This window comes from Tigriopus californicus, chromosome 4, assembly GCF_007210705.1.
Source record: "Tigriopus californicus strain San Diego chromosome 4, Tcal_SD_v2.1, whole genome shotgun sequence".
In the NCBI taxonomy this organism is placed as follows: Eukaryota; Metazoa; Arthropoda; class Copepoda; order Harpacticoida; family Harpacticidae; genus Tigriopus; species Tigriopus californicus.
In genome coordinates, this window is record NC_081443.1 from 3,227,485 (window position 1) to 3,245,513 (window position 18,029).

The window sequence follows — 18,029 nt, forward strand, 5'->3', positions numbered from 1 at the left end:
TATGAGGGCCTCTTATTCACGCATTTGACCTATTGAATTGGAGGAATCAAACTTACTTCCTCATGTTGAAAGGCACGACCATTAAGGTCGGTAGATTTGGGGATCAAAATTGTTCTATAACACGATTCTGATTCAGTCTTACTTGGCTTTCGCTATTTTTCCGACTTTCATCTTCTTTCAAGAGCATTTGTTCTAAAGCTCAGCACCGACATAAGTGTGTACTTGAACTTGATGTATTTTCTATGGCCATGGTTAATCGATGCAGCCATCTTGTTGATGAATGAACTATTATCCCTCATTCAATAGACTTTCCTTCAGCATTTGTTTTGACCTGGTTGTGTGGTTTTTTNACTGGCAATGGTTGTGTCAATGCAGTGTGCATCTACACTTGACAAATGATCTTAGACTCTTTTGAGCAAAGTGAAATTGAAGGACCAAGAACCAGGTTCAACATCCACATTTCTCTGTCAATGATCGATTTGTTGATAGATATTTCACAAACGTTTAGGTCATTGGATTTAGTTTTGTCGCTCATGACTTTTTATTCGACACATTTGCGTCGACTCTTTGTTTCAGATATGAAAGTCCTCTTTAAACTGTGTGTGACAAGCAAAAGGAAAATATGTACCTATTTATTCAATATCAAGAAGCTTGTTTGTTCCCACCTCAAACTTGATCCACTTTTCATGGCACTCGTTTCAATGAAGTCCAACTTTTTGGTGTCGGTGTCGCCTCTCATAACACTACGGCATGCAGCACGTTTTGACAAATGGCTTTTTTTGTTACAAACCCTCTTAAAAGCTGGAGATGATGCATCTCTTCGAGCCTACAAAGAACCTTTTACTACGTACGACTACTGTACTGCTCAAGTCGTTTTCTTCAGTACTACTGTACTGGTCCTCTTCAACCAACCTTGACAGATAGTATGACACGCAGTTTTCCTCACCCAAGTCCCAAATACTTCTGGTGCTCAACGTGCACCGTCTCAAGATCCAGTATGTGGTGTTCCCATCAGAGCTCTCAATAACTAGGACTTCTGGAATGCCGTGTAATCCTAGATATTTCAAAATTGAGCCATTGGACTGAAGCTAGGAGCTTGGCACTGGGATACCAGCTAACACTTTTGGAATATGCCGTCATGCGTGGAACCGCCATTTCTCCTCTTAGGGAAATGTCTATCTGGGTCCACTTTCATTTCCCTTCTTGCAAGTAATTGATTTGATCTTGGGACCAGACGTTGGGTCTAAAGAGTACAAATAGTACACTGATGGAAATCGGGTGGATCCTTTTTTTCCCATCCCCAAAGCTTCAAAAAATTCAGGAATTCACGGACCAAAAACTTCTGTCGCCAGGACTGAAAGTTTGTGCTTGATTGCCTCAGGCTCCGAAAATCAATATGGAAGATCATCAGCCTGATCTGAGACGGGTTCACGAGATTGATCACCAATGGCATTTCCAATATTCTCTCTTGAGAAAAGGCCCTCCAACTTACCTGAAACAGTGTGAAAACATATCTTAGGACTTGGCCTTGCACTTCAGGAGTGTATGGACTAAGAAAAGGCCGCGAGAAAAGAAACAAGATCGTTTCTCTCGTTCGCTTCCTTGTCCAGCTCATTCGTCCAATCAATCAAAGGAGCATTCATTTCAATCTGGAACAGAGTACCACTTGGGTTCCCACTTTCTTCTCCCCTCTTCAAGACCTTTTTTCCGTTCGTCCCATATGCCATCGACAAAAAATGGGGGTGCTTGTCTGGATGTTCAAACTATTCAAAAAACACGTACCGTACTACCAACCACATGGAACGAAAGTGGAACTGATCCAGACTGTGTCCGGGGTCTGTATTGTGGTCTGCTGAGGAGAGGGAACAAAGACCGAAACGGCCTTTTTCCCGCACATCTGCTCCCTCGAGTGCGATCTGTCTTAACCCACTCAAGAAGGTCTTGACTACTCGCATCTTCGTCAAGCCTTAGGTCTTCAGTGATCAAGGCCAAACCAGACGAAAAATGTACAATGTAAATCAAATATTTGTTCCCTTCTTTAAGGGTTTCAGTACCGTCATATTACGAACGAAAAAGTCGTTCCATCCACCACGTGAATGTTTCAATACAGCAGACGTTTGAGGCAGATTTCCGATATTAATAACTAATTAGGCGGGACTTAATAAGGACAAAGACAGGACTGCTCCGAACTAGCAGACACGAATATTCATCCATATATAACTAGAGCAAGCTTTAAAAGTACGCTCAATATTTTGGCTAAAAAAAATATCTCCTCCATTTTCGGTACGTTCTCTTACGCCAAGGGTCAAAAAACAAGTTTGAGGAATAGGCGAAAAAGCGAATGAACCCAGCCTTGCTTGGCGGCTCGTCCCTAATCCCGGATCGGATCAAAAACAAATTTCCGTGGTGCATGATCCAGAAAATAAAGTTTTTCTTCATTCTAAAAGTCTGCTACTGCACATGACCGAGTGAAGTCATTCTTCTTGAAGCCGTCTTTAAGTTGAAGTAACTGAGCAATTTCCGGATTGAATACAGAGCTATAAACTGAGCCATACGTCAGCTGAGACGTGAACAGTGTGTGCTTGCCTTGAAATCTAGCCTGAAATTCTGTCAAGGGCACGATCCAAAGAGCCTTGGGTATGTTCCTTCCCTCTCGCTGATATGCATTTAAATACATATGATTATTATTGGATAAGTAACATACATTCAGCTCATGCCGTCATTTTTGAAGCTATAGGCGCTTGGAAGTATCTGTTTTATCGCTGATATTTTACCAAAGGCAGGGAAATGAGTGGAAGAAAACGTTGTTCTCACCAAGTTCCAACACCCATCCTAATCTGATTAGGACCAAGATTCGGAGTCTTAAAACGCTTCCCCGTCTTGCGCCGTTTGAGCCGAGCCAGTTTTACGTCATTGTGTTTACCTTTTGGACACAACAGCAACAAACCACAGATGTGACTGTGGGCGTGAAATCTGTCCAATTAGGCATCCCCTCGAATTAATTTGAACAAATGCGAGACACTCATATTAAGATTGTATGCCCACATCCAGGCCCAACTAGAACCACGTTTCCATGTGCACATACAAGGAAGTATGTTTGTTGGAGATGGGAATGGTTGGCGATCTATGAAAGTACCACCACCTGCTCGTTTTATGGAAGACGTTGTTGAGCACGTACAAGAAACGGCCATCGCCATGCCATAAATTGTGTCGAGGACAATACAAAGTGCGTTTCGCCATGGGTAGACGGAGAAGGATGTCTCTTGTGTGTGATAGGAGAGTCTCTCAAAGCCTTGGAGGCTCCTTGGAGGCTCCTTGGAGCGAGGAAAAGGCGTTTGGGCTAAGGACCCTCGGTGGTGAACAAGTGGTTCCTGGCAAGAATACGGCAAAAAAGTCTTGCGTCCCTACCTACCGAGCAGACGGGGGGTACAAGTACAGAAGATAGGGTGTTGTCTTGTCCAAAAGCACCATGGGACTATTCCATCTATGTACAATACGTACGCACGCCGCCACTTTAGGATGGCTCATCGTCCGAGATTGAAGGTGCATGCGCTGGAACATGTCAACAATACTTTCTCATTATCGTCGGAAATGGATGGATGGATGGATGGATGGGTGGATGGATGGATGGTGGTGCTCTCAAAATGAACTTCAATACTTTCGCCCTTGGACTTTGAGTCTTCACTTTGGAGACACTTAAGCCTTTGGGCCAAACTTTTCAGGGTCCTTCTGTCAGCGTCCGTGGCGATGGTGGTGATGGTGGTGGATGTTGTTACTGTTGCTACTGCTGCTGTTGCTGCAACTGCTGCTAAGGTCTCGGAAGTCTTTCAAGGTTGCTCATGTTGACTTCTCCTTTCCGTTGTGGACGAACTTAACCACTACGTATATGCACTTGAGAAATGAAGGGAGACAAAAGATACTCTACTCGTTAGGGTTAGAAGAAACGTCTGTCTCACAACTGATCTCTAAGCATTTTATCAAGTCAAACTTGAAAGATGGGCAAGTTGATTCGGCAAATATCTCTTAGATTGTTGCCAAAACGCAAGCTTGCCCGGGTAAGATGGATGAAAGCTGATTGTTTCTTTTCGTGAGGAGAACGAAAAAGTTGAAATTGAAACCATCTTGATAGACTGACCGTCAATAACTTTGAAAGAACGACAATGACTTGAAAGCACTCGACCAAAGTAGAGGATTGTCTCTGAGAACCCTTTTGAAGTCAGACAGCTAGGCAGTCAGACAGTCAGGCAACCAGGCAGGCATTCAACCAGACGACCCGACCCGAATCTGTCTCCGACTGTTGAGTTGATGGGAACGAACGGAAACTTTGGACTGATGGTAATGGCGTCCTTAAGGCTGTGACGCCACAATGCCCATATCGCCAACTCACAGCTTCAGTCATTCTCTTTTTCTCTCCCTCTCTCTCTCTCTCGAGCTCCATTTTATCTAACTTTTCAAATAGTAAGTAAGTATGTGAGCCGAGAAAAGGTCTTCCCCGACGACAATGAGTACTTCCCTCATTTCTCGGCCTAATATTCCGAGGAGACGACAATTCCTCACGAATAGGGGGCGACCTTTGGATCCTATTTTCGATCCAGGCACGCCGAACTGGTCGCAGTTGTCGTCCCGTCGTCCACCACCACCCATCGTATGTCATTCGGCACACAAAAGCTGGTGGTGCTTTTCTGAAATGGGCGCGGAAAGACAAGTCATATCGATAACCATTATCGACAGTTCACTCTTACGCCTGCCTCTACATAAACCATCTTAGACGGGTGGGTAAATAGTAGAGCGAAGGGGCTGAGTTGAGCAATCCAATGTCGTCTGAAGGGTGATACGACCGAGGGCTTTGTAATCTGCTCAATGCTCACTACGCCGACTGTCGTTAATCTGGCCCAAGAGGATCGCGCTCATGTTGCAAAATAGGCCTCCTGGGTGCCTTTGACTTCAAGTTCGGCCTTTCAAAACACAAAGCAAAAGCCGGAATCATCATGTGACTGTGAAACATTGGGAAGAAAAACAAGTTGATTATGGGAAAAATAAGAACTCGCCAACTCGGATGTCTGGAACATGTTCAAAATAACTTACCTATTTTTTGCTGAGACGGAGAGAAATGGAACACAAAGGGGAAATAGGAGCTAGATTGGATAGGACGACTTCTCAGTCTGTCGGTCGCTCGTAGCCCGTGATGAGAGCCTGCTTGTCACTAGTGGAACATGGGAAAACGTTAAAATGTTCCGTTTCGGAAGAACAACCAATCTAGTTAGGGTGCGCATTCATAATGGCCTGGCCTTGTCACCAAAGATAGTACAAAGTCCAATACTAGTCTTTGGGCACGTGGTACCGGATTTTGGCCGGCCTGCCAACCAAGAGCAACCCATCAAGGGCGATTGGTTGGGGCGAGAAGACTCCTCATGTCCCATTGTGTGCCTGACCTCGAACCTATATCTATATCAAGCGAGAAAGTCCTTGACTTTTTGTTCTGACTCTGTCAATTGTCTGACGTCCTCGCTATTCCGGGGATGCTGAAACTGCACAATTTGAGCTGTAATACAATAGCAGGCTCACTCGAGAGGCCTAGGTACATGCAGTCAACAGAGAGATCACTTCATGAAAGGCCGTGATCCAAATGCTTCAGGCATATGATCACAATACACTACCCACAGTATTTAGTAATTGCTTTCTCACCAGCTTTATTATATGTCTTGACAAAGTACAACCAGTGGTGACGACCAAAAATTGGACAAGGGGTACGGAGAATTAATGTCTTTTTCGAAAATCCCCCGGGCCATAATTCAGCCTTGGAATTTGAAATCTCCGAGGTTCATATTTCAGTTTCTCTTTTACAAAAATGAGAATTTCCGTCTCCTCATCTTCAGAACCGAGCTCGACGCCATGATTAAGTAAGGTCCCATTAAGACCTCGCATTGCGTTCGCTTAGCCTCTTCCTCAATAGCCGAGAAAGTATTTTCGTCTGTGAAGAAGCCATTAAAAATCTCAAATATTCGTGCACTGAATGGGCAAACTTGATCTCGCCAGGGTGCCCACACAATCGGTTGAGGCCGTTTCAGTTATTTCCAAGGCCACTCTCCGGTCTTCATCCCCAATTTCATCCCCTCAAAGAGACTCCTTGAAAGAGTCTATGACTAGGTGTATTGGATATGCGCCAAGGCGACATTGTTTCAGAGATGTCGGCTTTGATTTCAGAACCTCAATGGGTTGCATTTTCGTCTACGGTTTAAAGTTCTACGCAAGATAAGCCTCACAAATATAGGAGTGGAGGTAGGCCTTGAGTTGGTTTAGCAAACACGCTTTCTAGCGAAGAAAGACGAGAAAAGTTCCATTTAGAAATTTTCTTTTTCTCATGCACCAAAAGTTAGTGTGCACCTTGAATAAGCTCAGTTCAGATGAAGTTGTACAATGTACTCGTATATGGAGTGTGCCTCGTAGCAGCACTGCACACAGCATGCTCGTAGTACTTGTACGTGCAATAGGTAGTTGAGAGCCTCTAGGCCGAAAACAGGAGTCCTACGAACGAACGAGAAATGTGTGCAAAGTGAGTCCGTCCATCCTAGGTAATAATGGTACCTTTCCGGAGCGTCACACGGGACTAAAGGGAGTCTGCAACGAACGCCAGCAAAAAAGAAAGAAACCTCAAGAACTGACGAGTCCTGGGCTCATGAACACGTGGCTAGGGACTTCTCGGCTTCTCTGGAGACCGACTATCCCTTAGCTCTTTCAGAATATAACAATTGAGAGCGAGCGAGCGAGTGAGCGAGCTGAAAGCTCACATGTACGAATCCAAATTTGATGCATCCTGAAGATGCTGTCGTCATGAATATGATCATACTGGCTTTAAATCTCATCATCCATTTGTGACTGTGAAGTTTGAGTTATTCCAGGGCATGGACGAATATGTGCATTATATATGTATTATATGTAGACATAATAGACAATGGAGCCTTATCTTTTTTAATATGATAATGCACTTTGAAGGGGCAACTCCTATTTGAAGTGCTCTTTTGAAGCAAAAGGCATTTCGTTCATTTTGAGGTAGTCTCTCTCTCTTTTGTATGACGTGAAGTGATGCATCCATGATAAGAGGATAAAAGTTCCTCCTTAAATATTCGAGCGTCAAAACAATGTCCTAATTGACTTCCCCCTCTAGGGGATTTGTACTGTACAGTAAAACAAAAGTATCCATTCTTGTTGACCAAAAAACTAAGAAAAGTAGTTGCTTGTTTCTCGTCTCTCAGTAAGAGAAGCGAGTTTATGCTCGTTTCTTCCCGAAGGTCAGGTGTCAAGTGAGAAAAATGCCACTTACAAAGATTATTGGCAAAGACATTTTCCCCCGCAGACACCCAATATATTGGGGTCGACTTTCAAGGGAGAATGTTTAGAGTGCCCATACGCGAATGGAAGTGAGCTATGGCCTTTTATTCAACCTTTTATGCCTTTGAGCCTTGACTGGCTCGCCAATGAATCCCTTCCATCCGTACGGGTACTATTGATCCGTTCGCAACTGAATAGTCTTGCAATTTTAATGCATCTACAAATCAAATTTGGCAAGAAAAGAGGATCGGTGCAAACTTTTTCGAGGCCTTTTCTTCCTGTCTCTACTTTCTTCGTTCGTTCGTTCGTTCTCATTCTTTGATTGTGATCCGGTGGCAAATTCCACTTCTTTTCCTTCTTTCCTTGCCAATTTCTAGTCTAAAACCCGATTCAATTCAACATGGAAGCATTGGAACCCAAGTCCCAATCCCTGTTGGTGGGTTGGTCGGTGGGTGGGTGGGTTCCATATTGATTTCAATTAGTTGGGAGGTCATCTGGTTGGAATGGTCCATTGAGCTTGCACTTACCTGTTCCAGAGGAAACACTCGAGATGAGAAGGAGAAAAACCAGATGAACCAACCCCAAAGGGACCCTTCCTTGGTGATTCCGGGGCCCACAGCTGGTCATGCTCGCTTTGTTTGGACCAAAAACAGTCCCCATGGTGGCGAAGGTCATTTTTTCTTCTTCGCGGTTCCACGAGTTGGGAACGAAAGGACGAAGAAGACACTTCACAACACTTTTCTCCTCTAACGTTGGAACTTGAAAGGAGTCGATGAAGCTAAGGGTGTGCGAAACTTTTGCCTTAGGGCCATATCCCGGCCTCTTTGGGGCACTTTAAACTAACTTGTCACAAAGTCAATTCCAAAGATGAAATTCCGTTCCAAAAAATGAGTTCTTGTCAAAATAAGAGTAGTGTAATGTACTGGTAGAATTTGAGAGGGGAATTGGGAAAACCTACGAAAGACTAGTTTGGTAAGAGCAACAACTTTCTATATTTTTGCGATTAAAAGATTTTTCCCCCTTCCAGTTTCGCACACCTTTACCAATATCCCAAGCTTTTCTTGAAAGTGGTTTCGCGGGGGAGGAAAAAAAGCCTTGGTTGATGTTTGCCAGGAGAGAGAGAGCTCTACCAATTTTCACTGTTATTAGTGAGGGTGCCCGAGTTTCGGAATGTGCATTGCAGCAGATCTGACTTGAGGGATTGAAGAGTTAGGACTTGTGCACCAAGTTGTTCGTTATTCAATTCCAAAGCTGCCACGAGTGTCAGGTTGATTTGAAGTCTTGAAGGAGGAGGGAGTTGTTGTTCGTGTAATTCGTTTTCTTGGACCGAAGGAGTTCGAGGTCTTCTTCGTGTTCGGGACTCTCGGAGGTTAATATCTCGGGGTTCTTTTGGCTCTTCGAGAAATCAAATATTCATGTGCAGGAACAATTCTGTTTCCAAGTTCCAGGTCCAAGTTCCAAACCGTACGAGCCAGCAGAACACACTCGCACACTCCTCCTCAGTGAATGAATGGCGGATGAAGTTTTCTTTGGAGGCCCTTCTTTGTGGACAATGGAGCACTGTGTGGACAAGGTAGCCAGCTAGTACTTGCTACTTGCTTCTCTAGTCCTCTACGTATAGTGCGAGAATGTGCGAGTGAGCAGGCAAGCAAGCAATCAACCAACCCACCAAGCCTGCCTCTGTACCAGTTTAATCCAACAAACCAACCCTTTCTTCTCTTACATGCACCAATTAATCGTGGAAATTTATTGCTGTCACTATGTGTTTTTCTGGAACACTTAACAAGTGGAGGAATAGTCGTTGTCAGAAAAATATATAAGCACCACTTGTAATGCTCTAAAATTCACGTTGAGAGGCGACAGTTTTGACACGGTCCCACAAACACTTGCCTCGAGGGCAGTCCCAAACTTGAATTTTGGGTTGGTAGAACTAATGAGCTTGAAAATAAGTATTTTTCCTCCTTCTTTCGCTTCTTTTCCCCTTCCGGAATCCCCAAAGAGAACGTTCAAGATGCGTCCACCGACTCTGGTTGGTTGGTTGGTAGATGGTTGCGTGGTTGGGTGGTTGGGTTTGTAAGGAGAGCTAAATAAAAGTAAGTGCTGAAGTTGAGCCAAGTTGCTTGCGGCTTCAAGTGTTTCTTCTCAAGCCAGATGGGATCTCTTGACCCATCTTGAGTTGGGACCAAGTGGGTTCAGGTGTTGGTTCAACTCAATCTGAAATCGAGTGGAACATCATTATGTTTCAATATTGAGGGTGACTCGTTCAGATCAAATTAAGCTTAACGATTTATGAGGAAATATGAGGGTTATGAAAACAAATCATGAATTGGGATACGCGTATTTGCAAACAATCGTTATCGTCGGTCCTATCTTAGCTACAAAAAAGCAATTTCTAATGTACACTGTTCGTGTAATAGATTAGTTTCAGTATTCGAACCACCTTTTTGCATTGTAGACCTGTCTTCTAAGAAGGGCAAACGAATGGGAAGATTCTTTGCAATTGTCAGTTGGATTAAGAATCTAACTTTTCGCTCAGAAATTTTTAGCCTTGGGAGGCAGATTCTTTGAGGCGTATCGGTGCATCTTGTCCCAACTGAATGGAACTTACAGAAGAATGGAGGGCTCCTGTCCGCATATTCTTCCTCTCCCACTTCTGCTTCCTTTCGTGGCCTTTAAAATCATCCGCCCACCCTTTTTACCTTCCCACTAAGAGCTCTCAGCACTGCTCTGACCTTGGCCTGACGTGTTGGAGATTTTCGTCCAGGAATTGGAGACTCTGGCTCAACTTTATGATCATGGTCATTGCCTTTGTTTGGTACACGATCAGGGAGATTTTCTAGATTTCCAGGTCTAGTGAGGTGCTCAAATATTCATAGTTGTGGGTACCCAAATAATGCTAAACACAAATATCATAGTACACCCTCGAATCATGACTAATTAATCAAACATTTTTATGTGAGCAACGCTCTATGATTGTGAAATTAGCCGTGCTCAATCAATATCATGTGAAATGTTCGTTTAGAGCCGTCCTTGCCGAAACGTGTCAAGTAATGCGCTTTAAGATTGGGTGGCTGGCATCTTGAAGCTTTGGGTGTTGTTGCGAGCAAGCTAGTATATGAATGTTTTGGGCCGTCACCCTGATCTGTATCCGGCTTTGCCGTTAACACTATCTTTTTCCTTTTGTAAATAAATGATGATTGATACTCATTGAGTAGGGAAGACAAGAAGTAATGCCTTGACATCCCACCATATAAAGGATCAAGAAATCCAGTAACCAAAGAAGCAAGCAAGGCTGGTGCAGAAGGAGGCAGAGACCGGGATAAGCAGAAGTAGAAGAGGCACAAGAAGCAGAGGCCTAGCTCACACGCGAGCAAAGGCTGTGGACGCCTTCCTCCCTGATCCACGTTTCCTTCTCTTTTCCTGCTATAGATCTGGTTTCAGCATGTGCTAAGGACCATTTACTCCAAAGCTCTGTATGATCTAGAGGGTTGCCCTTGAGGGTTTTCTCTTTAAGCTCAATCATTCGGGTTCAATTCAACCCACTTGGCATCAAAGTTTCAGCCCAATGCCTTCTAAGAGAGAGAGATTCTGTCGCTTGAAGCGTTTCTTTGATTGGGAATAGCTCTTTAGAATGCCATCCATTCAGAGGCTAGATATCAACTAGAACCATCGTCAAAGCTGACACCTCACATTCTTGAGCATGGAGGAGGGCTTTCAGCTCAACATCTTTGGGGTCTAATTAATGCGATGTCGCGCATTAGTTCTGTTTGTCGTACCATGCCATGCCGTACCATACCATACCCAACTACAAATATTGCTGCCTAATGAGCCTTGATCCATTTGTGAACCACTGTCAAGGTTGGCGTCACATCATCCGAGTATGGTGGGTTGGACTGAAAATTGGCTCGTGCTTTACCTCCAGACTTTATCCTCAGTGATCGTCTTATGAGGAAACTGGTCATTTCTAATGCGAGCTGAACGAGCTGATGAACTTTTGGTTCAAATTAGGAGGATTATGTTGCGCATACATCCGTGATCCCAATTCACCAAAGTCATTATCCGACTCCATTCCAACTTCCAACATCATGAAACCAATTACTCAATCGTTTCTGGCTTGGCGAGCTTGATTCAATTGGACGGCTCCAACATGCAAGTCAAGGTGGACATGTGTTCAATTGGAACCTACGTGTTCCAATTTTGGACTATAAGAGCCCTTTTGATACCAAGCATGTGATAAAACTCGGGAGCTATAACGCATTTGTTATCCTTGGAGAGCATTGGGTAATGGGGTTGAGTCGATCTAGTTTCCCAGTATTAATGCTTGTGCATGTTCAATCATCTCCTTTAGCCCAGACCAAATACTGAGTAACTCCTTAGAATTGAAAGTTAATGGAGGAGGGAGTAATCGAGTCAAAGCTTCCAGAGAAGTTCTAGCTTACTATAGAGAAATTGGAAGCGTATGAAAAATTAAGCATGGACCAAGCATTTATCAATCAGCAACCAAGATGCAATTAGCCAAGAGTCAATCTGTTATCTCCAAATCCATGTGTTAATGTTCGTCTGCTAGAATCTTAGATCAACCTTAAAATATCAACGAACAATTATTAGAGAGTTTTTGAAAGAACCCTGTTATTGAAGAGGTTTGATGAATGGATCTAGAATGAATTGACGCATTATTTACGTCGTTTTAGTATGCTTGCCCACCTTCATCTTTTTCATAACCTTAACCTACTATCTGGCTTTCCCGACCGTGAGCTTGAGCTTGAGCCAGAAAACAAAGAAAAATGTCATTTACAGACAACTGATTTCATGTTCTGGCCTCCAAATCTTTTCAGTTTCAAAACGACTTGTTTTCGTCTTTCCAATAGCATTTATTGATCCCCGTGATTTGACACAATGAATGCTCGCGTTTGGCACTTTAGCAACGTCTTAAGATATACGTACAGTGCTACACTAGACACTAGGGCCCAAGCTTTTAGAGAGAATCGTGCCTTGTTGGAGAAGCCAATCAACCTAATTGAAACACACACGGCTCTTCAAGACTGGAAATCAATCAAAAACTTTGATGGGGATCTGTCAATGTCTAAGGTCAGTAAGACGAACAAAACAGAGGGTTCAGCAAAACAAATTGCATCCAGTGCACTCACTCCAACAGCAGCAAGCAAGTCCTGGGATTTGTCCCAAAATTTCCATTACCCAATACAAGTTTGGAAAGCTAACTTCGGGTGATAGAAGTTACATCCAAGACAGGTACCTTGTAAACACAAACTAAGGCACGCAAGATGGATAACAAGAGCTGCCATGAATAAACAAGGTCTCACCTTGAGAAAAGGTGACAATAATGTTGTACTTTTGGAATGGCCTGGTTGACGTTCTTTTCAGAATACAGAGTTTCTTTTCGGGGCTGGTTTCAGATGATCCATTATAAATGTTATCTGACTTGTCACGAGTCACAAACTTTGTTGCTCCAAAGATGGAAAAGGTCCAATGAACACCAAGGAGTTGCACGAATGTGTGTTCCACTTGCTGAGACCAGAGTCACACTCTCACTAGTGGCACAGAATATGGCTCAAATTTCCCCTTCTTGCAATGCGGAAGGGTCCGGACCCTGACTTGTTCCGTTGCGTTCGCGCCAGCACCTTGAACGGGGAATGACGGCGCGATCGACCCTTCATGGAAGGACAGACCGTCGAAGAGGGGGAACCTACCAGCTCGAAAGTTTACACCACTTTTTCATCGAGATCCGATAGTGTGTGGTTCCATCATGATCTCAGAACAAAACAACAACAACAAAGATGCTAAAGCACACCCTTTTGTTTCGATAATATTTAATATTTTTTAGCACGACGGCAGGTTGTGAGAATGTTTTTGAACGGAAAAGACCCGCAGGAGAGAGGCTCACTTTGAACTTTCAGTTTTAGGCCTGCTTCTTTGGCGTCGTCTGGTCGGTTGGTTGTGCTGACTCGTGTTGCTCCACTTTAAACCATGATGGATTTGAAGCATTATGGCACGGCTTAAACGAAGAGAGGAGGATAAGGATGAGGCCCTTTCTGTGGAGGCCTCTCTTGGGAATGGCCACAAATTGTTGGTGGTGTCTCTTTCGCACCTCCGCAGCATCAAAAATGTTAAGGAGGAGGACGTTTTATGTTCAATAAGTTGTTTAGAACACATACCGTGCGATGGACCCATCCATGTTTTGTAGCTACACCCTTACTCTCGCCACGAAATCTAAGAACTACTTTGCTAGAACTAATTGACGTATTTACCATGTGGAACATGGGCCAAAGCAAGAAACTTGAATCTATCTCATGCTCTCTTCGTTCATCATTTGTTTCCCCCCCAAGCCTAACCAAATCGTGCTAACAAGGTAGGCAAAACGAGGTGGTGGTAAAAATGGACGGCTTGCGTTTTAGTGAAAAGAGAAGATTAACCCAACAATGAAAGAGAAACAACGCAGAACAGAAGGAGTAAGAGAAAAACGGACTCGCCGCCATCTTCTCCGTTTTCCCACTTTTTCCTGCCTTTTGATGGATTGGGACATTTTCCAACACTTGAGATCATCTCAAAGATAAGAATCATCTGCTTGTCCACAAAAAGTCATGAATCGCTCACATGCACGAGCAAATCCTGGTCAGCTCTTCGCATTCCAGAGGGTATTTTAAAAATCATATTTAACTTGACTTTATTTCTATAAAAACCACATCACATGGCAAAGACAAATCGATTTGATGGTCAAAAACATGTACAAGTAATTTCCCTTGACCATCTTTAAACACAAGGAGTTAGCTTGTTAAGATGATAAATTTCTTTTGTGTGATTGCATTTCGTTTTCCAGAATTTGGGCCATTGTATCTTGTTACAAACAGGCCGACATCTTCCAGTGCCGGCAATTGAAAATGAAAAATCTTTCGGGCACATTTAAAGTGAGATGTCTGAGCGGTTTTTCGGTCTTGTCCTCATGTTACCTTTCTTGGCTAGGAAAGAAATGCGAAGTAACCCAAGAAAATGCTGAAAATTCTGAACAATTGTTTCCTCGCCTCGCCATCGTTCATAATAATGCTTCAACGTTCAATGGATCCAAATCAACTTGGCCGATCCTCTCAAGGGAGTATCCGTATGTAAAGTAGATTTAGCTCATAAAGGACCCTAGGGTCGTAAATATGCCCTCCTTTTGGTCCTGGCAATTTGGAACCCTAGGGAATGGGATCCGTGAAAGCATCACGAGTGAGGTCTTCATTTGAAGCAGTTTGAGATCAACAAACTTGAGTGGTGAATGGCCGCAAGTCCATAATAGAGCTCTGAAGAATAAGGCCAGAATGGTATGTCGAGGAGAGACAAAGCATTTCAACTCATGATTTACTTTATGACAGGCATTTTTCGCGCTCACTGGCAACTCGAGGGGAAGAATGTCATTTAGTGGCTAATAGGCGACAACTTACAAATGGAATATTCTCGCTGAAACGGAGGAAAGAGGGGACGAAAATGGCGATCCGATGCGGGAGTGTTCAACGGAAACAAGCTCAGAGCATCTTACTAGTCTTCAGCAGGAGCACTGGAGGACTGATTCCAACTCTTTTAACAACTGTCCGTGATCCCTTGTCAACGGTGCATTTCAATCTGGCACTCAACACTTGTTTTTTACTTGTTCAAGTTGTTCCCCCCAAGCAAAGTCCGCGGAAGTCATTTCTGGACCCTTGTCCTTTGTCAAAGAAATAGAAGTGAAATATTTTTGAGACCGACCGCAAGGTTGAACTATGACTTCGGACTGTGGCCTTCTTCATCGGCTTCTCTGGTCTCGTCGAAACTTGATGAAGACAGAATGAGCAAAAAAGCGAATTCAAATTTCACTCCCACCTTATTATCAAGACAGAAAGCATGAGACAGAGACAGAGAGCAACGCCTTGGCCTTATTTTTTTAAAAAAGTCTGAGATGTGGCAACCTTTCCTGCCTTGTAATTTAAAGGGCTAGCTAGACGCCAAGAACGGATTGATAGCTTTTGCCACATATGACTTCGAACAAGAAAGAGTATGGCGGCATTGAAAGTGATGCAATTTCGATTCTAACCGCGAATATTTGGAGCGTGAGCTCACTTGAAAAATCCTTTTACTGATTCAGTTATCCAAGAGTTTTGAGAACGCGGAGAGTGTTTGGCAACATGGGCAGTTCTAGGGTCAAAATGAGCCAAACAACCGTCCGAAATTTCCTTGCCTCCGTTGGAAAGTTGGAATTGGAAGTGACCGTGAAAAAGGGAATCTTTCCATAAATCAGTGTCAGCTTATTGGATTTGAAATTGAGAAGAAGAGGAACCAGAAGGAGGAGCTGAATGTTTATAGTGGTAGGTAGGAAATTCCATTCTCTGAACTTGCTACCTTCACGTCCACTAACGTCTTCCGAATGGCACATACTGAGGTTGAGGCAGAATCTTCTAATAATGGATCTTCCTTATAGCGCCATTCGTTCAGGAATGGAGATTAGTCAATTTGGAACATGTGCGGCCAGTCAGCGGGGGCAAGAAAATTAATCCCCGCCTTTGGTCACACTTTTGGTGTTGTGCCAGGAGAGTCACCAGGGCACATCAGCAATTCCATACAAAGATCCTCAGATCCGTCCACAGCTCCATTTTGGCACATAGCAGGTTAGAGAGAGAAAATGGGGACGCTCTTAATCTTGTTGTGTTGTTGATTCTGGGAGAGATCTTACTTTTTTCATTTCCCTTCAGCCATGAGAGGATCAATGAATGACCACGTGGAACTTGAAAACGAACTCCGCCGGGTGACCAGTCTTTGATCCACATATACCATTGAAAAGAACCGCGCCTGAATACTACCCTCGATTGAGCTAGATCTTGACTTGGAATGCCTAAAACTATCGGCATTGGTCATGGATAAGTAACTATGTGGAACGTTCCTCCCTGTTGACGTCCTCTTCTATAGTGGGATTAAGGGAGGGAAAATGATAGCCAATATAGATAATTCCAACTCAGCAAGGGGGAGGGAGGATGGTGACTCGATCCTGATGAGGAGGTGGATTCATTGATTATGACCCTTGGTGCATCCGGGACAATGGATCAGTTGAGAGAGGGAACAACGAACCAGGGACATAGAGACATGGACTCAAAGGCCAAAGCTTCGGGCCGCCAAGAGATTTGAGATGCGACATGAGATCCTATTCATAAGAAATAGCGTGCCACCCGTTATCGACTTCTATCATAGTAGGAGCAAACTTCTGTGTTCCCAACGATTGACTCTGTCTTTGTGAAAGGTCAGGGTAATCCAAAAAGCTCAGGTTGACCGGAGTCTATTCAAATGACCTTCTCTACCTTCTCTATATTAGTACTTGGAAGCATTATATTGATGCCACTGTTGAATGCAAAATTTAAAGACGAGCCAGAGGGTTATTTTTGGAACTCGGTGTATGATAAGATGTTCCAAACGTTTGGTATTTTCATGAGTTGCTATCGATTACCTGCATTAGCATTATTCCACCAACTGATAATCTTTTTCGAATTCAAAACACGACAGTGCTCTTTTTATGCATATTCCTCAGACGAAGTGCAATATCGGCAAAAGTTTAGGTCTACACAATCGTTGTGACTCGGCAAAACATTCCAAGTGCTCGATGGATCTACAATTGATCCTCGATTGCCGCCTTCGAGGACCTCTATTTTACCATTGGTATTGAATTGATTGGATTATTGGCGGATAAATTCTCCAATTTCCTGATGGAATACATTACACAACTCAATTCGAGACCAGGGTCGTCAGAATGTATCAAATTTGCCATATTCCTACTTACTTTTATTTAGAATTAAACTCTGCTACAGAGAAGGTACCTTGTTGAGCGTGAATGCCCAACCAAGAATTCTAGAAACTTGGAGGAGGATCTTTACCGAGTGGAGGGTTGCCAATCTGAAAGACGACTGGGAACCCTCAGTGAAAAGCGTATCGGATTAGCCAGTCCTTTTGGACAAAAACATGATCCCCAAAGTGCTAAAAGCCTGCCAAAATGGTGTCACTTTCTCCCGCTTATCCCTAGCCTCCCAGTTAGTTCAGTGCATTGGCCAACATTTGCAAACAAAGGTGATCAGAGGCACATAAAACCACCATTTATTTGCTATATGATCTAGAGCGACCCAAAAAGCGAATGCAACTAGCTGTTCCGGTCTGCCGATTTTGTCTTTCTCCATGGCACCGTGGGTTTCGCAGTTGTCTTTTCAGTCTGATGCCCTTAACGCTGAATACCAGTCATCTCACCCCAATATGTGACCCCTCGCCCAACACCCCGACACCCCATCCTATCTCCAATCCGTTGTGCAGTGTGCACCCATCATGCAGTGTTCAGAGTGCAACCAACCACCATTGTGTTCTTTCGCGTTGGATATTGGGCGAGATGGCATAGAACAAAACGCTAAGAGGCGGCCTGGAAGAGGCTATATTGAAACGAATGTTTGGACTGGTTTGTTCTTTAAAATCGCGAATCGTCATTCCATGCCATCGATGCCAAACCCCATTTGATGTGATTAAATAGAAAACGTACTATCGCTGAAAATCTTTTAAAAAAATTCGTTTTATAAAGATGCTATTTTCATTAATGCCCCGTTTCGAACTTAATGGTTTTGCGCGTGATTTTTTTTTTCTTTTGCCTGTGCTTAGTGACACGTTGGTGTCCGTTAATGGTACCTGCAATAAGCTACCTTTCT

At 43.6% G+C, this 18,029-nt stretch overlaps 1 protein-coding gene and 1 long non-coding RNA gene across 4 annotated transcripts in view; one reads left to right on the plus strand and one right to left on the minus strand.

Annotated features, from left to right (window-relative positions):
* LOC131879483 (uncharacterized) overlaps positions 1 to 12,915 on the minus strand; it is a 47,149-nt gene extending 34,234 nt beyond the window's left edge. The window contains exons 1-3 of one of the 3 annotated variants that reach the window (XM_059225824.1): positions 12,651 to 12,915; positions 8,373 to 9,543; positions 7,857 to 8,087 (exon numbers count right to left, since the gene is read on the minus strand). In XM_059225824.1, the coding sequence (XP_059081807.1) occupies positions 7,857 to 8,004 (148 nt within the window). In that variant the 5' untranslated portion in view covers positions 8,005 to 8,087; positions 8,373 to 9,543; positions 12,651 to 12,915. Of the gene's footprint in view, positions 1 to 7,856; positions 8,108 to 8,372; positions 9,646 to 12,650 lie in introns of those variants that run through there. The other 2 variants (XM_059225826.1, XM_059225825.1) reach the window with 2 other exon arrangements.
* Positions 12,916 to 15,471: 2,556 nt separating this feature from the next.
* On the plus strand, positions 15,472 to 17,901 carry LOC131879371 (uncharacterized). Its single transcript, XR_009373149.1, has 3 exons — positions 15,472 to 15,665; positions 15,779 to 15,965; positions 16,050 to 17,901. It is a non-coding gene; the product is annotated as an uncharacterized LOC131879371 (long non-coding RNA).
* Positions 17,902 to 18,029: the final 128 nt, after the last annotated feature.